At 56.7% G+C, this 13,221-nt stretch overlaps 2 protein-coding genes across 2 annotated transcripts; one reads left to right on the forward strand and one right to left on the reverse strand.

The window, feature by feature from the left end:
• Positions 1 to 15: 15 nt before the first annotated feature.
• On the forward strand, positions 16 to 1,447 carry Ssna1 (SS nuclear autoantigen 1). Its single transcript, XM_006981047.4, has 3 exons — positions 16 to 175; positions 355 to 554; positions 893 to 1,447. The coding sequence occupies exons 1-3, from the start codon at positions 124 to 126 to the stop codon at positions 998 to 1,000; spliced, it is 360 nt and encodes a 119-aa protein (XP_006981109.1). The 5' UTR covers positions 16 to 123; the 3' UTR covers positions 1,001 to 1,447.
• Positions 1,448 to 2,808: 1,361 nt separating this feature from the next.
• On the reverse strand, positions 2,809 to 10,590 carry Tprn (taperin). The gene is made up of 4 exons (XM_006981048.4): positions 8,625 to 10,590; positions 3,652 to 3,883; positions 3,457 to 3,563; positions 2,809 to 3,339 (listed from the first exon to the last, which is right to left on the reverse strand). The coding sequence occupies exons 1-4, from the start codon at positions 10,491 to 10,493 to the stop codon at positions 3,277 to 3,279; spliced, it is 2,271 nt and encodes a 756-aa protein (XP_006981110.1). The 5' UTR covers positions 10,494 to 10,590; the 3' UTR covers positions 2,809 to 3,276.
• Between the last annotated feature and the right edge of the window lie 2,631 nt (positions 10,591 to 13,221).

Raw genomic sequence — 13,221 nt, forward strand, 5'->3', positions numbered from 1 at the left:
CCGGCAAGGGGCTGGCGCGCCGCCGTGACGTCGGCGTGCCCACGCGCTGGGGAGGCAGGCAGTGCGCAGGCGCGGGCCTGGCCGTGCGGGCGGCGGTTGAGGCTTCCGGACGCGGCGCCGACCATGACCCAACAGGGCGCGGCGCTGCAGAACTACAACAACGAGTTGGTCAAGTGTGAGCAGCGGGCACGGGAGGCCGGGGGCCGCGGGCCAGGGGCCGGCCGGCTCGCCCGGGAGGCCGCGCGGACACGCCTCACGAGCCCCGCTCGGCGGCCTGCCCGGTGGGTCTGGTGCTGGTCGGGGTCCGGAGCTCACGAGCCCCAGCCCACCGCTCTGCCTTCCCGCCCGCCCTAGGCATCGAGGAGCTGTGTCAGAAGCGAGAGGAGCTGTGCCGGCAGATCCAGCAGGAGGAGGACGAAAAGCAGCGGCTGCAGAATGAGGTGAGGCAGCTGACGGAGAAGTTGGCCCGCGTCAACGAGAACCTGGCGCGCAAGATCGCCTCTCGCAACGAGTTTGACCGGACCATCGCGGAGACCGAGGCCGCCTACCTCAAGGTGGGGCTCTCAGCTGTGCGCCGGCAGTGCCTCCGCACACAAGGAGCTGGGGCTGGGGCCCCCGCCGCGGCTCCGAGGCTGCAGGCGGGACCGTGGAGCCGCCTGTGGGATCCCAGGGAGTGAGCTGCGGTGTTTGGGGAAGAGTGCGTGGTGCGGGTCGGAACTAAGCCAGCTTGGCTTTGCAGGGAGGGCGGGAGCGAGGGTGGTCTCCTTCCCCTGTGGCCCGTTGGTTTCAGCACGGGCCAGGTGGAGATGCCCACTCTCCAGTGTGAGAGAGGCTGAGGCGGTGGGATCTTCCTGCCAGAGAAGTAACGATTCTTTGATTTCTCTGGCTCCAGATCCTGGAGAGCTCTCAGACTCTGCTCAGTGTCCTCAAGCGGGAAGCTGGGAACCTGACCAAAGCCACAGCCTCAGACCAGAAGAGTAGTGGAGGCAAGGACAGCTGACGAGTGCCTGTCTCAGCCGTGGCCTGTGGCTGCTCAGTCCCCAACATGTCTGTCCTAAAGCATCTTTGTTCTTCGTGGCCTCAGATGCCTTCTCACTATCACAGGAGCCCAGAGGGGCAACTTCTGACCTCCACCTGCCTTGGGTGACAAGAAAAGCCCTAGGACAGTCCAATAGGAAAGGAATTCCTCGCTCTGTACTCACAGGTGCCATGGGGACCCTGAGCTCCTGGTTAGCACCATGACTGGCCTCTCTCTGAAGCCCCCAAATCCCCTTGGGCTGCCAGGGAGGTCCTGGTCCTGGTCCAGGTCCTGTGGGAGCCACTCACTCTGCTCAGCCACTAGGGGCCCAGGCCAGGCATGTTGAGGAAAGAATCTTGACTCCAGAACTGAACCTTAGGGCCCATCCCCATGGCCTCTGATGTTTCAATAAAGGTTGTTTTGCAAAGACTTGTGGCATCTGCCAGCTACCATGTATCCTGTTGGTAAGGAAGATGGCCTGCCATTTCCCCTGGTTGTCCTCTTCAAAGCAGAACTGAGGTCAGCCCTATCCCTTAACTCTCCTAGTCTTTTCCCGGAGTCTAGCGCGCACAAACCACTTTCCTGTGAGGGGCTTTGCTATGCCATGGTGGTCAGCACAGAGCCTGAGACAGCTGGCAACACTCTATCCCAGCTGTTCTGGTTCTAAGGCTCAGCATGGACTGGGGTTCTTCAGACTGTCCCTTCCTCAGAGTTGTTTGGTCCCGTATATTGCCGCCACCAGGACCCAGCTCCCAGCCACGGTGTTGCTCACTCCTATTTCCATGTGTCCTGTGGCCCCGCCCTTTGCCACAGCTTCCCAGCAACAAGTTTGGAAGTATTTGTTGACTAAGAAGATCCAGAAAACAGGCTTGGTAGTTTACACCTATAAACCCAGCACTAAAGAAGAAAGGTGGCCTTAAGTTCCAGGCCATTCTAGGTTGCATAGTGAACTGTAGGCCAGCTTGGGGTACAGTATGAAGCCCTTTTTTTAAAGAAAAAGGATCCATAAAGCTGGACTTATTCTCTGAGGGAAACATATAATACTCCTCCAAGTCAAGCACTTTGTCTGTTCTTAGGTGACAGGAAAAGAAGACACTTGTATTCCGTGCCTGTGACAGTTTCCCTGTGTCTGTAGATAGCCCTACTTCTCCACTGGCTGCCTAGGCCTCTGAGAGCACAGCTTCCAAGCAGGCAGTTCTGCATCTCCCCAGACTCTTGGGAGTTCTCAGTTGCTACAGCCTTGTTAAAGTCTCGCAGGTCAGGAGGTATCCAAACCAGCCATGAGAAAAGATGTCCCTCTGGGTGGTGGTGATGACACCACCGCCTGCCTTTAATCCCAACACTCGGGAGGCAGAGACAGGCAGATCTCTGTGAGTTTGAGGCCAGCCTGGGCTACAGAGTGAGTTCCAGGAAAGGCGCCAAAGCTACAGAAAAACCAAAAAAAGAAAAGATGTCCCAAGTTCACTTAGCCCCATTCCTATGCTGTACACAACTAGCTACATTACTAGGCTCCTGGCCCCGTGGTGAATCCTGTCATTTACAGTACTCACCTTCTACCCTCTGGCAGCTAGGCCCCTGGGACATGGAGTTCCAGACCCCAGAGGTCAGGACCACTTCCCACTGTACTGGTGTAACAGGATTGGGGTGGGGAGAGAACAGGAGCCTGGACCAGCAAGACTTCAAGATGTGAGAACACCAGACTCTGGCCACCTTTTGCCTCTTTGCACAGGCACCCAAGTTAGGCCCCACCTTGTTCTCAGACTGAGGACTGTAAAGAAGGCAAAGGCAGCCTTGGTACAGTGCTGTTTATTGAGTCCAATATCAGGAAGGAAAAAAAAAAACACCCTGCCATCTGTCATGAGGGTAGCTGAGTTCCACCGTGGCAGGGTCATGCACTGGGGGCAGGAGCCTGGGGTTCAGCCAAGAGCAAGTGGCTAGGACAGTCTCTCACTCCCCAGAAGGCAGGAGCTGAGAGGCAGGACAGAAAGCACCCTGGGGCCCCCCACCTCATCACAAATGGGATGTTACACAGATGTCAGCCTGTCCCAGAGGCAATTCCCACCTGTTCTTCCCTGGAGCCCTCAAACAGGAATGAGATTCAGACCTGGCCCTAAGGGCAGCAGGCAAAAGGGAGAGAGGAAGGCTGGGAGAGCCAGATGGAAGGGACACAGAATAAAGTCAGGGCTCCTGGGCGTTGACTTGCTTCCAGAACCACCACACTTGGGGCTAAGTCTTGGCCATCCTGGCAGCCCCAGGGGTCAGAAATAGAGGGCTGGCTCGCTGCGGAAGTCCGAGAGATCGTTCTGACTGGCAGGTGTTAGCTGAGAGAAAGAAGAGAATATAGCCACTAAGCCTTTTCAGGCATCAACCCCTTCCCAAGCAGGCCCCAAGCAGCCCTTGGGGGGCCGGGTGTTCACCCCTAGCTCCACCGGGCTTACCATGACCTCCTTCGGTGGGAGTTCCACCTCAATTGGAGTCTGCACCACTGTCTGCTCCTGCCACTTGCTGAAGGCCACAGAATGCTTGGGAGTGTAGCTGGACAGGCCTGTGGACCAACGAGAATAGGCATGGGCACCTGGAAAATGTGGCCCAGGCTCCACTCCAGCCTGCCCATCCCAACACGCGGTGATTACCTGAGCTGCCATCTGGGAGTCGGGGGATCTCAGGGCCCACACTGCTTACAAATGTGGCCCGGGGCAGGAAGAGGGTAAAGGGCTTCTCTGAGTCAAGCCCTACTTCCTCCTCTTCGCCATCCTCCTCTCCCTCTTCCTCCTCCTCCTCCTCTGCTTCTTCCTGTGCTAGGGAGCTCTCCGAAGGGTACTCAAATGTTGTATGCAGGGTCTTGTCATTGAAGGATATCTTCATCTAGGAGTAAGAGCCATGTGAGCAGGGACCCTTCCACCCAGTTAAGCCGAGATGCTAGCAGGGAGAGAAGAGCCTTCTACCAAGAGTTATAGGCCCCACCTATCCCACCCTCTGCCTGCAGTAGCTCCTAAAGCTAATTCCATGTGCTGGGAATCTGTGCCCCTAAAAATTTCCTGAGCACCATCATACTGTCAGGGGCCTGCTTAAGAGGTTAATACCCAGGAAGTTGGTGCTAGGCATCATCGCCCATTTTTCAGGCTAGTGGGGAGTCCCACTTCCATAGAGTGGAGGGTACCAGCAATACTATCAGTGACCCCCAACTCCTACCCTACTGTGTACCTCAGTGGCTCCAGAATTTCATATTCAAGCAAATTCTCCCTTCTCTTCCAGTGGCCTGGTTCTGAAGGACAGAAAGCTGTGGGGCTTGATCCTCCTGTCTTCTACCTGGACTGGGAGTACACCACCACCCCCGCCCAGCACCTCAATTTATGAGAGCTGAGGTTCTCTAGCCCTCTCAGCTGAGCTCAGCCTGGTGGGTCGGTAATGAACATGAGCACTCATCTGAAGCAGATGGGGCAGTCTTGCCGGGCTCGAAATATTAAACTCCCAGGCACAGGACACCAACAGCCAGCTCAGGTTCCCCCTCTTCCCCTGGAAGGAGCCAGAGGCCTAGCAGGATGGAAGAGGGACCTGGCAGGAGGGCTGAGCCTGTCCTGAGGCAGCAAAGTGACCCTGGCACAGGCCACAGAACGGACTAGGAGCCAGCCATGCCCGTGTCCCTCTCAACCGGTGGCCACACTTGCCCACATGGCTATGAACACCCGAGCCCTCTCTGCCCATTGGGAGATTTCCCACCCCCGGGGAAAGGCCCCAGGAATCGGAGCTTCTAGCTTCTCCTCAGCCTGCTCAGAGAGGTCTCTTCTCGCAGGTCCTCCCTACTCTGGCCATCTACACACATGAACAGGAGATGGGAAGACTCCCCTGGGTCAGACAAACACACAGAGATGTCCACTCCTGTCCTGTGAAGGCATGCTGGCCTCAAGGCCTATCTAGTCCTGGAAGACCAGATTGCACTGGAGACAAGGACCCTAACAGGAGGAGCCCAAGACAGTGTAGGGTCGGTCCAACAGGTGTGAAGTCTTCTAAACCAAAGTGGCCCCTGGATGGAGCCCTTGCGGCCCATCCCCCTACTACTGAGAATACAGGTCGGGCTGCCAGGGCCCAGCTGGATTAGCACACCCTCATTAGTCTGCATGACCAGTTCCCAGAGGGAGGCTGAGGGGATAGATACATGTGGGTATGGTGCCTGGCACAGCCGGGCCAGGCTGGGGGTGGGGAAGTGGCTCATAAGCCTGCCTGTCTTGGCTGCTCCCCTCCCCCCCAGTCACTATCTCCCTGTCTCCTCTGCCAGGCCAGTGTTCAGAGGCCGCCTCCTCCCTTCCAGCATAGGTCAGTGGGTCACATGGTGACTCATGCTTATGACCCCTGCCAGGGGTGGAGCTGCCAGGACAGGTGGGGGAGGTACAGACAGGGATTGTCACTGTATAGACCTGGTCACCAGTATCTGGGGGACTTTACCCAGCACACCTAATACAGCAGGCAGGTGATGGAACCTCCGGGCTTTCCCAGGGCCTCTGGTGGCAGAACCTCCCAGCTTTACAGGGCTCTTTTGTTCTCTTTCAGCCGGCCCTACCCACACACACCCAGTTTGGGTTACCGAACGGTGTCCACCCCGGGACTCAAAGCAGGCAAAGAGCTCCACCGGCCCAGCCGGAGGTGAGGTTCAGGCAGACCCTGCCCCCACTGCCTTCGCACACGCTGTCTGGCTCCCATCCCCCACTGGCCCCCAGCCAGAGTTCCCAAGGGTGACAGGACAATAGATCAGAGCCGCCCCACTGGGACAGCCACAGTGGCTTCCTCCTGAGGGCAGACCCTGTACCAGTGAGATTTCCCGACTAAGGGTCCAGTCCCTCGCAGGGGTCTCTGGCTCCAGAAAGACCATCTAGGGGTCACCCATGAGAAGATTTGGGGGGGGGGGGAGAAGACTCCCAGCTTCAACTAGGGGAGGCCGCTGCAGACTAAAGAAGATGATGTTGCTGGAAAGAGCCGAAAGGATAGACACACCTTCAAATGGGAGCCAGACTGAGGCCACAACTAGGCCACAGAGGTTAGGGCGAAGGTTAGACCTGCAGGGAAGGTGGGAGGCCTGAACCCTGAGGACACTAACATGCTTGGGTGTGGCACAGGAACAGGAGGTGGGAAAGCGGAAGGAGCAGCCAGACAGGTAGGAGCCACTGGTGCGCCCGGTCAGGGAGGGAGGGGTGAAAGGACACCCCACTTGCCAGGAAAACAGTGGGGGCTGGGAGGCTGCAACAGGCTACAGCAGAGAAGAGAGGTGCAGACAGGGAATCTCTCTCCCCATAGGTAAATTCAATGGAAATGCTTCCGCCAAGCTGCCTCTCAAGGACACTGGTCATTAGAGGTAACCCTCGCTACCTACAACAGGGCTGAATCCCTGTGAAGTCATGGTACCCTCTGCCAAGCTGACAACCCAAGGCAGGCTACCCCACACCATGCCCTGCTGCCTGGAAGGCCCAATGAGGAGCAATCCCTCACCTATACCCTAGAAAAGCACCAGCATTGCCTTGGGGTCACCCAGTCTTAGGGGAAGGGGAACCAAAGTATTCAGTGGCCCCCAAGGTCCTCTGGGCCTACCTACTCCCACCAGGAAGAAGCAGGAGTCTGGGCCAGGCCAATGATTTGAGTCTCAAAACAAGCACCCCTTAGCCGAGTGGTGGTGGTGCACGCCTTTAATCCCAGCACTCGGGAGGCAGAGGCAGGCAGATCTCTGTGAGTTCGAGGCCAGCCTGGGTTACAGAGTGAGTTCCAGGAAAGGCGCAAAGCTACACAGAGAAACCCTGTCTCGAAAAAACAAAAAAAAAAAAAAAAGCACCCTGGGTTTCCTAGGGGCTGCAGGCAGGAGAAATGTCATCGAAAGGACAAAGTACATGAAGGCCTCACCCTGCACACTGCTCTGAAGGTTGGGCAGCTTTGTGCCCTGCCTCCTCCCACAGGCATCCTGTGTCTTGCTGGGCAGGGCAGCTGGTGCATGCACAGGCAGGACAGCACAACCAGCAGGTTGTTCTGCTACAGAAGGTCCTGCCCAGGCCACTTGGCCATAATAAGCATCATCCATCTGGACCCCCAACTACCTCAGACTGGCCCAGACACCAGGCTGCTGGCCAGGGCCCTACCCCCACCCCCGATCGTATTTGGGCCTTGCCTTGCTTTTGTTTTTGAGATCTATGTGAACCACCACACCTGGAACTCCTGCTCGTCTCCCTTTAACCCAGCCATGAGTGACTCCCATAGTTGTCTCTAGACAGGGCAGCATAGGCCAGGCTCTTAGCAGCAGCCTTTCGGTCTCAAGGTGGAGGGACTATCCCAGGAGAGGAGCAAGGCTCTGGAAACAGGAACCGGAACTCAGCTCCTGAACCTCCCAAGCTTCAGCTTCCTCATCTACATAAGGGGCACTTACATCGCTTCTTGGATAAGCATGGGGATGGGTCACCCCACAGAGATGCCAAGGTCAGGATCAGGAAGCATGGAAGGAAGGAGCAGAAAAGAAGGGGAAGGAGCCTGGACTAATGTGCCCAAGAACTCGGGGGACAGAGCTCAGATGAGAGCGGGAGAGACATGGTCTCATGTGGCAGAAACTGCGGCAGCCCTGAGTCCCTCACCAGAATCCCCCCAAGAAAGGTCACTGCGGACTCCTGACCCAGCGGATGAATTGGCAAGAGGGATGATGCCAAGGCCAGTGGTGACAGGAAGCAGACAGTGGGGGAGAAAATGAAGAGTGAGGAGGTGGTGTGGCTCATTACAAAGGGTCCCCAAGGAAACTGGGGCTGGAGGTGACAATCGAGGTGAGCCTAGCTCCTAGCTGTTCTGAGGCACAAACTGTGGATGCCATCTTGGCAGAAGGAAAAGGTGCACACACCTCCCTGTACCAGCTGAGAGTCATGTGTGGTTGGTCTTGGAATTTGCCCCAGGGGACAAACACAGACCCTGGAACAACCAGGAAGAATCTGAGGAACGCTTTCCTCGTGCCCAGAGGGTTCCAAGCCACTGGCCAGAGGTAGACAGGAAATATGGCTCACTCTGGCCAGCTATGAGCCTCTAGGGGATTGTTCTTGAGTCTCTCTGCCCAAGGCCCTCTTGACTAAGTCTGGCATGAAGCCTTGGTGCTCAATCCATGCTTGCAGAAGGCAAAGGCCTGCCAAGCTCTGGCTCCAGTACCTTCCAGGGTGCTGAGAACCTCCAGTTGGCTTATAGGCTGTGTGTCCAGGCTGACCTCAGGGTGAGGAGGATCTGCAAAGAATGACTGGCCTGCCTCCTTCTCATTTACACCCAGGCTCTGGATATCTTTCCGAACCAGGCTCCATCGGAATATGCCAGGCTGCCTTCAAATCAAAGACCTAGTCAGAGCCAACAGACCAGGCTATTTCCTGAAGGCAGACCTCCAATTAGATGGAACCAACCATTCCAAAGGGATGCAGGAGCTCTGCACTGCCTGGCCAGCTCCCGCTCCCAAATCTCTGGGGTAAACAGTAGGCTGACCAACCCCAGCCTTGAGCCATCACAGCTCCACAAGAACCCTGGGCCTGGCACAACCACACAGCCCAATTCTTCTGTCATCTGTCTAGAAACCGACCGTGACAGCAGCCCTCTCCCTGCCACTTACCTTTTTTCTTGAAGAGCCAGCCTTGATGAGGCAGGACTTCTGCAGGGCCAGGTAACCACCGATCACTTCAATCTCATGCACAGTGGGGTAGCGTTTCTTAAGGGTGTTCTCCAGGGCAGTGTGGGGTCCTGAGAGGCTATCAGCATCCTGTTCCTCAGCCTCCTGTTGCTGGGACTGCCCATTGGCCTGACTGAAGTGTGGCTCCTGAAGGGTCTCTGGCTTCCTCTTGGGCACCACTATGAAAGTGTTGCTGCCTCGGTGTGGGAGTTCTGAGGTGTGCCCAGGCCTGGCAAGGTGCAGGTGGTGCTGGGGAGGCACACCAGCTGCCGAGGAGGGCAGTTTGGCTTCTTGAGAGGCTTCCTCTTCTGAGTCGACTTCATCAATGAAGGTGACTGGAAGTCCTGGCCTCCCAGGCTCCTGGCCATTCTTGGCCAAGCCAGGAGCCCCCAAGCCCTCAGCCGGCTCAGCTTCAACAGTGGCTGGTAGAAATGGAGGTGGTGAGGATGGCCTCTGCCACCTAACAGACTGGTCTGTGACAGCAGTGGCTGGCCTGGGGCAGCCCCCGTCCCTAGCTGCCCACTGCACCTCAGCAGCCAAGGGACTCCTCTCTAGGGCGGGTGAACCATCCGCTGTAGACACCAGCTGGGCTCTGAGCCCCTGGCTCTGAGAGGCCCAGCCTACCTCCCCGTTTGGCTCCTCTGACTGCCTCCCCTCCGAAGGATGGTTCCCAAGGGCCTTGCGCTTGGGGATCAACACGAAGGAGTTGCGGGAGTTAACACGGAGGTTGGCCAGGGCCCGGGCCTGAAGGTCCCCGATTGGGATAGTTTCCACGTCTGGCTTGGGGGCTGGCCTTATTTCGAAGGAGTCATTGGCGCTGGTGGCAGAGGAGACCCACCGGCGCTGGCTGGGAGTGGCACTGGCTGCACTGGGCGCCGGGAAGGCAGGGGGCCCAACTGGAGTGGCACTTGGGGTCCCAGGGCTTGGGGGTGGGTGGAGGGAGGGTTCCTCTGACTCCACCTTTGGCTTCCACTTGCCCGGCGCTGGAGGAGAGCCCGACAACCCATTGGCAGGGCCGGCCGGGGACTTCTGGGTCATGGGTCCATTAGAAAGCGAGCGATTGACCGCACCGCGGGGCAGGCCCCGGGGGTGAACAGTGAAGGAGTTGCTGCCGGTCTTCTGGAGGAAGTCGCTGCGCCGGGCCCCAGGGCCTGCGGTGCCATCGGGGTGCGCGGGCTCGCAACAGGCGGGGCGCTGACCCGCGCGCGGAGCAACGGGGACAGGCGAAACAGGGAGTGCGGGCTGGCTGAGAAGCACCGATGGGCCAGGAGCCAACGACCGATTGGTGGGAGCGCGCGTGGCAGCAGATGCAGACGCCCCGGGAAGCTGAGGGAGCCCAGGGCGGGAGCGCTCCGGGCTTCCGCGGCTGCGGGGCGCGGCTGGAGAATCGAACTTCTCCAGCAGGCGGCTGACACGGCCCGGCTGAGGCGCCTCGTACACCACGACCTCGGCAGCGCGGATTCCCGCAGCAGGCGGCACGGCGGGCGGGAAGCCAGGCGCTGACTCGATGATGAGGATGTTGTCGGCTCGGATGGTACGTACGCCGGGCACGCGACGGTACAGCTCCAGCAGCTGCTGCGCCGGCCGTGCCCCTCGCCGCCGCTCCGATTCAAGTCTCATGAACGGGTTCTCGCTTAGCGGACCCAGACTCTCGGCCAGAACCAGCTTCTCGTTCTGTCCCTCCGGTGCCGCGCCGGGTCCCGGACCTCCGCTCAGGGCGGCCAGTTTAGCTCGCCTCCGCTCAAGGATCTCCCGCTTCCAGGCCGGCATCGCGGTGCGCGGCCCCGGGCCCGGCCGCCCCAGGCCGGCCATGCTGCGGACGCAGCCGCCGACGGGACTGCACAGGCGGCCGCTCGCCCGACAGACTCTCAGCTACCTGCCTCGGTACCGCGCCGTGCCACGCCCCCCTTGGGAGCCGCCAATTGGGCGAGCGCGCTCTGACCCAAGGGCAGAACAGACCGCCAATGGTAGAGGCATACGGCCTAATTGATTGGCGAACACTCACTTACACCCTCCCCTATAGAGTTTTTATTGGACTACGACCGGCACCGGCCAGTCTCTATTGGCGAAGATCAGTGAACACGGCTCAATGGCTGCCCCTCACTTCCGCCTCTGCGCTCTGGACCCGGCACCTGTGGACCACAATTAGGCAGGGCTGGTCTTGGCATATCGCCTAGCGGACCCTTGCGACCTAGATGACCTTGGTACAGTTCCGACCTCCTCGACGCTCGGACGGCCACTGTTTCATGGGAAAGAGCCCTGCGCGGAAGCAGAGCGGTCCTTGCTTCTGTGGACAGTACACAAGTGCATGGGCCTTCCACCTTTGGTCCCAGGCCCTGCTCTAATCCAGAGTCCTTGATCCTCCGTGGGCAGGCAGGCCAGGGGCCCTTCAGGACCTAGAAATGCTGCTTCTGAGATCCATCCAGGCATAAGGAAATTTTTTTTTTTTTTTTTTGAGAATCTCGTTTTTGTAGATCCCAGACCTGTTGATTAGACCTATGTAAGTGAATCTCTGGCACATAGCTTGCCATCTGTGGTCCTGCCAGGTATCCATAGGTGTAGGAGGTACCAAGTAAGCAGCCTCATTTCTACACACAAGTAGGTCACTCGTACAAGGAGAGCTTCACACACTTAGGCAGTTCTGTCATGCAAATGTGCACAAAAATTAGGGCAAGGGTAGTCCCACTCACTCCTGTTGACTCCCTACCTCGGAGAATGGGTAGGGGTTAGTGACTCGGGCACAACCTCACAGCCGACAAGTCTTTAGGAAAAGACTCTGGACAGAACTGCATAGTGTCCAATCCACACCCTTTCCCAGGGTACATACACAGTAGGGCAACTGCCTGGAGGCATTAGAAAATTGGGGACCACAAGCTGGGCAGCAGCACACGCCTTTGATCCCAGCACTCAGGAGGCAGAGGCAGGTGGAGCTCTGTGAGTTTGAGGCCAGCCTGGTCTACAGAGTGAGGTCCAGGACAGAGCTGCACAGAGAAACCTTGTCTCGTAAAAAAAAGAAAAAAAGAAAACTGGGGACTACCGTCTAGGAGTCTGTTCTGTTCTTTCTTTATCTGCCCTACAGTCAACAGCCAGCTGAGGCCCGGCACTGCTGCCCTCTGGTGCCACTTGCCTTCGAGGGACTCTGCTTCATGGAATGTGGGTCTCTACAAAAACAGTAGCTCCAGCCTAGGGGTGTGTGCCTTTACTGGCTTCTGGGCCACACAGCAGTCTACAGCTGGCATCTCCTTATCTGTAACTCTGACTTACCTTCTTGCCCACTCCATTAGACTGGAGATCATAATCTGAATTTCAACTCCTCAGACGGACGTCGTTCCCAAACCACGTTTTATTTTTTCCCTGGGTAGTATCAGAGCTTGAACCTAGAGCCTTTTGAATGCTGGGTAAGCACTCCACTAGTGAGCTACAGCCCCTCAAAGAATCACTTCTCCAAAGGAAGCTTCTAATACTCAAGGCTTCTATACTCAGATTTCCCAGTTCCAAACCACCAAAATAAAACAGGAACGCACAATACAAAATCTAAAAAGTGTTACAAGGAAAACCACTCCATAGTTCAGCTTGTAGCTTGCCTGGGTTGGAGACATTTTCTCCTAGCTGGGGTAGCAGACAAGTTTAAGTGTTCATGCCCAGACAGAGGAGTCACAAGCGGCTGTGCTGGAGCACAGGGAAGCATGCCCATTCTGCAAAGGGCCACACTCAGACCTTTGCCTAGTGATGTGCAACAAAGACAATTTTGTCACCAGGAAACATGGCAATGTCAGAAGAAACTTTCAGTTATTACAAATGAAGGCTGTTACTGACATCCAGTAAGCAAAGACTAGGCACACAACTAAACATCTTACATATCAGGACAGTCTCTTCATCCACAATAAAGAATGCTCCAGGGGCTGCTGAGCTAGCTCAGTGTCAAGAACATGTGACGCTCCACCAAGGACCTAGATTTGGTTTCTTGTACCTGTGTGGCTGTAACTCATTCCTGGGGATCCAACACCCTCTTCTGGCCTCCACAGATATTGCACACATGGTGCACATCCACACATAAATCTTTTTTTTTTTCTTAGCAATCTTTTTTTTTTAAATGATTTTTTTTTGCGGGGGGGGGGGGGGGGGGGGGGGGGGGGGGGAGGATTCGAGACAGGGTTTCTCCGTGTTGTTTTAGTGCCTGTCCTGGATCTCGCTCTGTAGACCAGGCTGGCCTTGAACTCACAGAGATCCGCCTGGCTCTGCCTCCCAAGTGCTGGGATCAAAGGGGTGTACCACCACTGGCCAGCTTTTTTTTTTTTTTTTTTTTTTTTTTTTTTTTTTTTTTTAAGAATTATCTAGCTGGGCGGTGGTGGCGTACGCCTTTAATCCCAGCACTCAGGAGGCAGAGGCAGGTGGATCTCTGTGAGTTACAGGCCAGACTAGTCTACAAAGGAGAGTTCCAGGACAGTCAAGGCTACACAGAGAAATCCTGTCTTAAAAAAAAAAAAAAATCCTTCAATAAATGGCATTCGGCAAAAAAAAAACAAAACAAAAACTAAGA

This window comes from Peromyscus maniculatus, chromosome 4, assembly GCF_049852395.1.
Source record: "Peromyscus maniculatus bairdii isolate BWxNUB_F1_BW_parent chromosome 4, HU_Pman_BW_mat_3.1, whole genome shotgun sequence".
Taxonomy (NCBI): Eukaryota; Metazoa; Chordata; class Mammalia; order Rodentia; family Cricetidae; genus Peromyscus; species Peromyscus maniculatus.

What these genes read in the sequence shown, in the direction of transcription:
- Ssna1 (XM_006981047.4), top strand. Translation starts at nt 124, where the DNA reads ATGACCCAACAGGGCGCGGCGCTGCAGAACTACAACAACGAGTTGGTC. An exon ending in CAACAACGAGTTGGTCAAGT is followed by an intron (nt 176 to 354) that starts GTGAGCAGCGGG and finishes CGCCCGCCCTAG; the next exon opens with GCATCGAGGAGCTGTGTCAG. An exon ending in CCGAGGCCGCCTACCTCAAG is followed by an intron (nt 555 to 892) that starts GTGGGGCTCTCA and finishes CTCTGGCTCCAG; the next exon opens with ATCCTGGAGAGCTCTCAGAC.
- Tprn (XM_006981048.4), bottom strand. Translation starts at nt 10,493, where the DNA reads ATGGCCGGCCTGGGGCGGCCGGGCCCGGGGCCGCGCACCGCGATGCCG. An exon ending in CTGGCTCTTCAAGAAAAAAG is followed by an intron (nt 3,884 to 8,624) that starts GTAAGTGGCAGG and finishes TCTTACTCCTAG; the next exon opens with ATGAAGATATCCTTCAATGA. An exon ending in TCCCACCGAAGGAGGTCATG is followed by an intron (nt 3,340 to 3,456) that starts GTAAGCCCGGTG and finishes TCTTTCTCTCAG; the next exon opens with CTAACACCTGCCAGTCAGAA.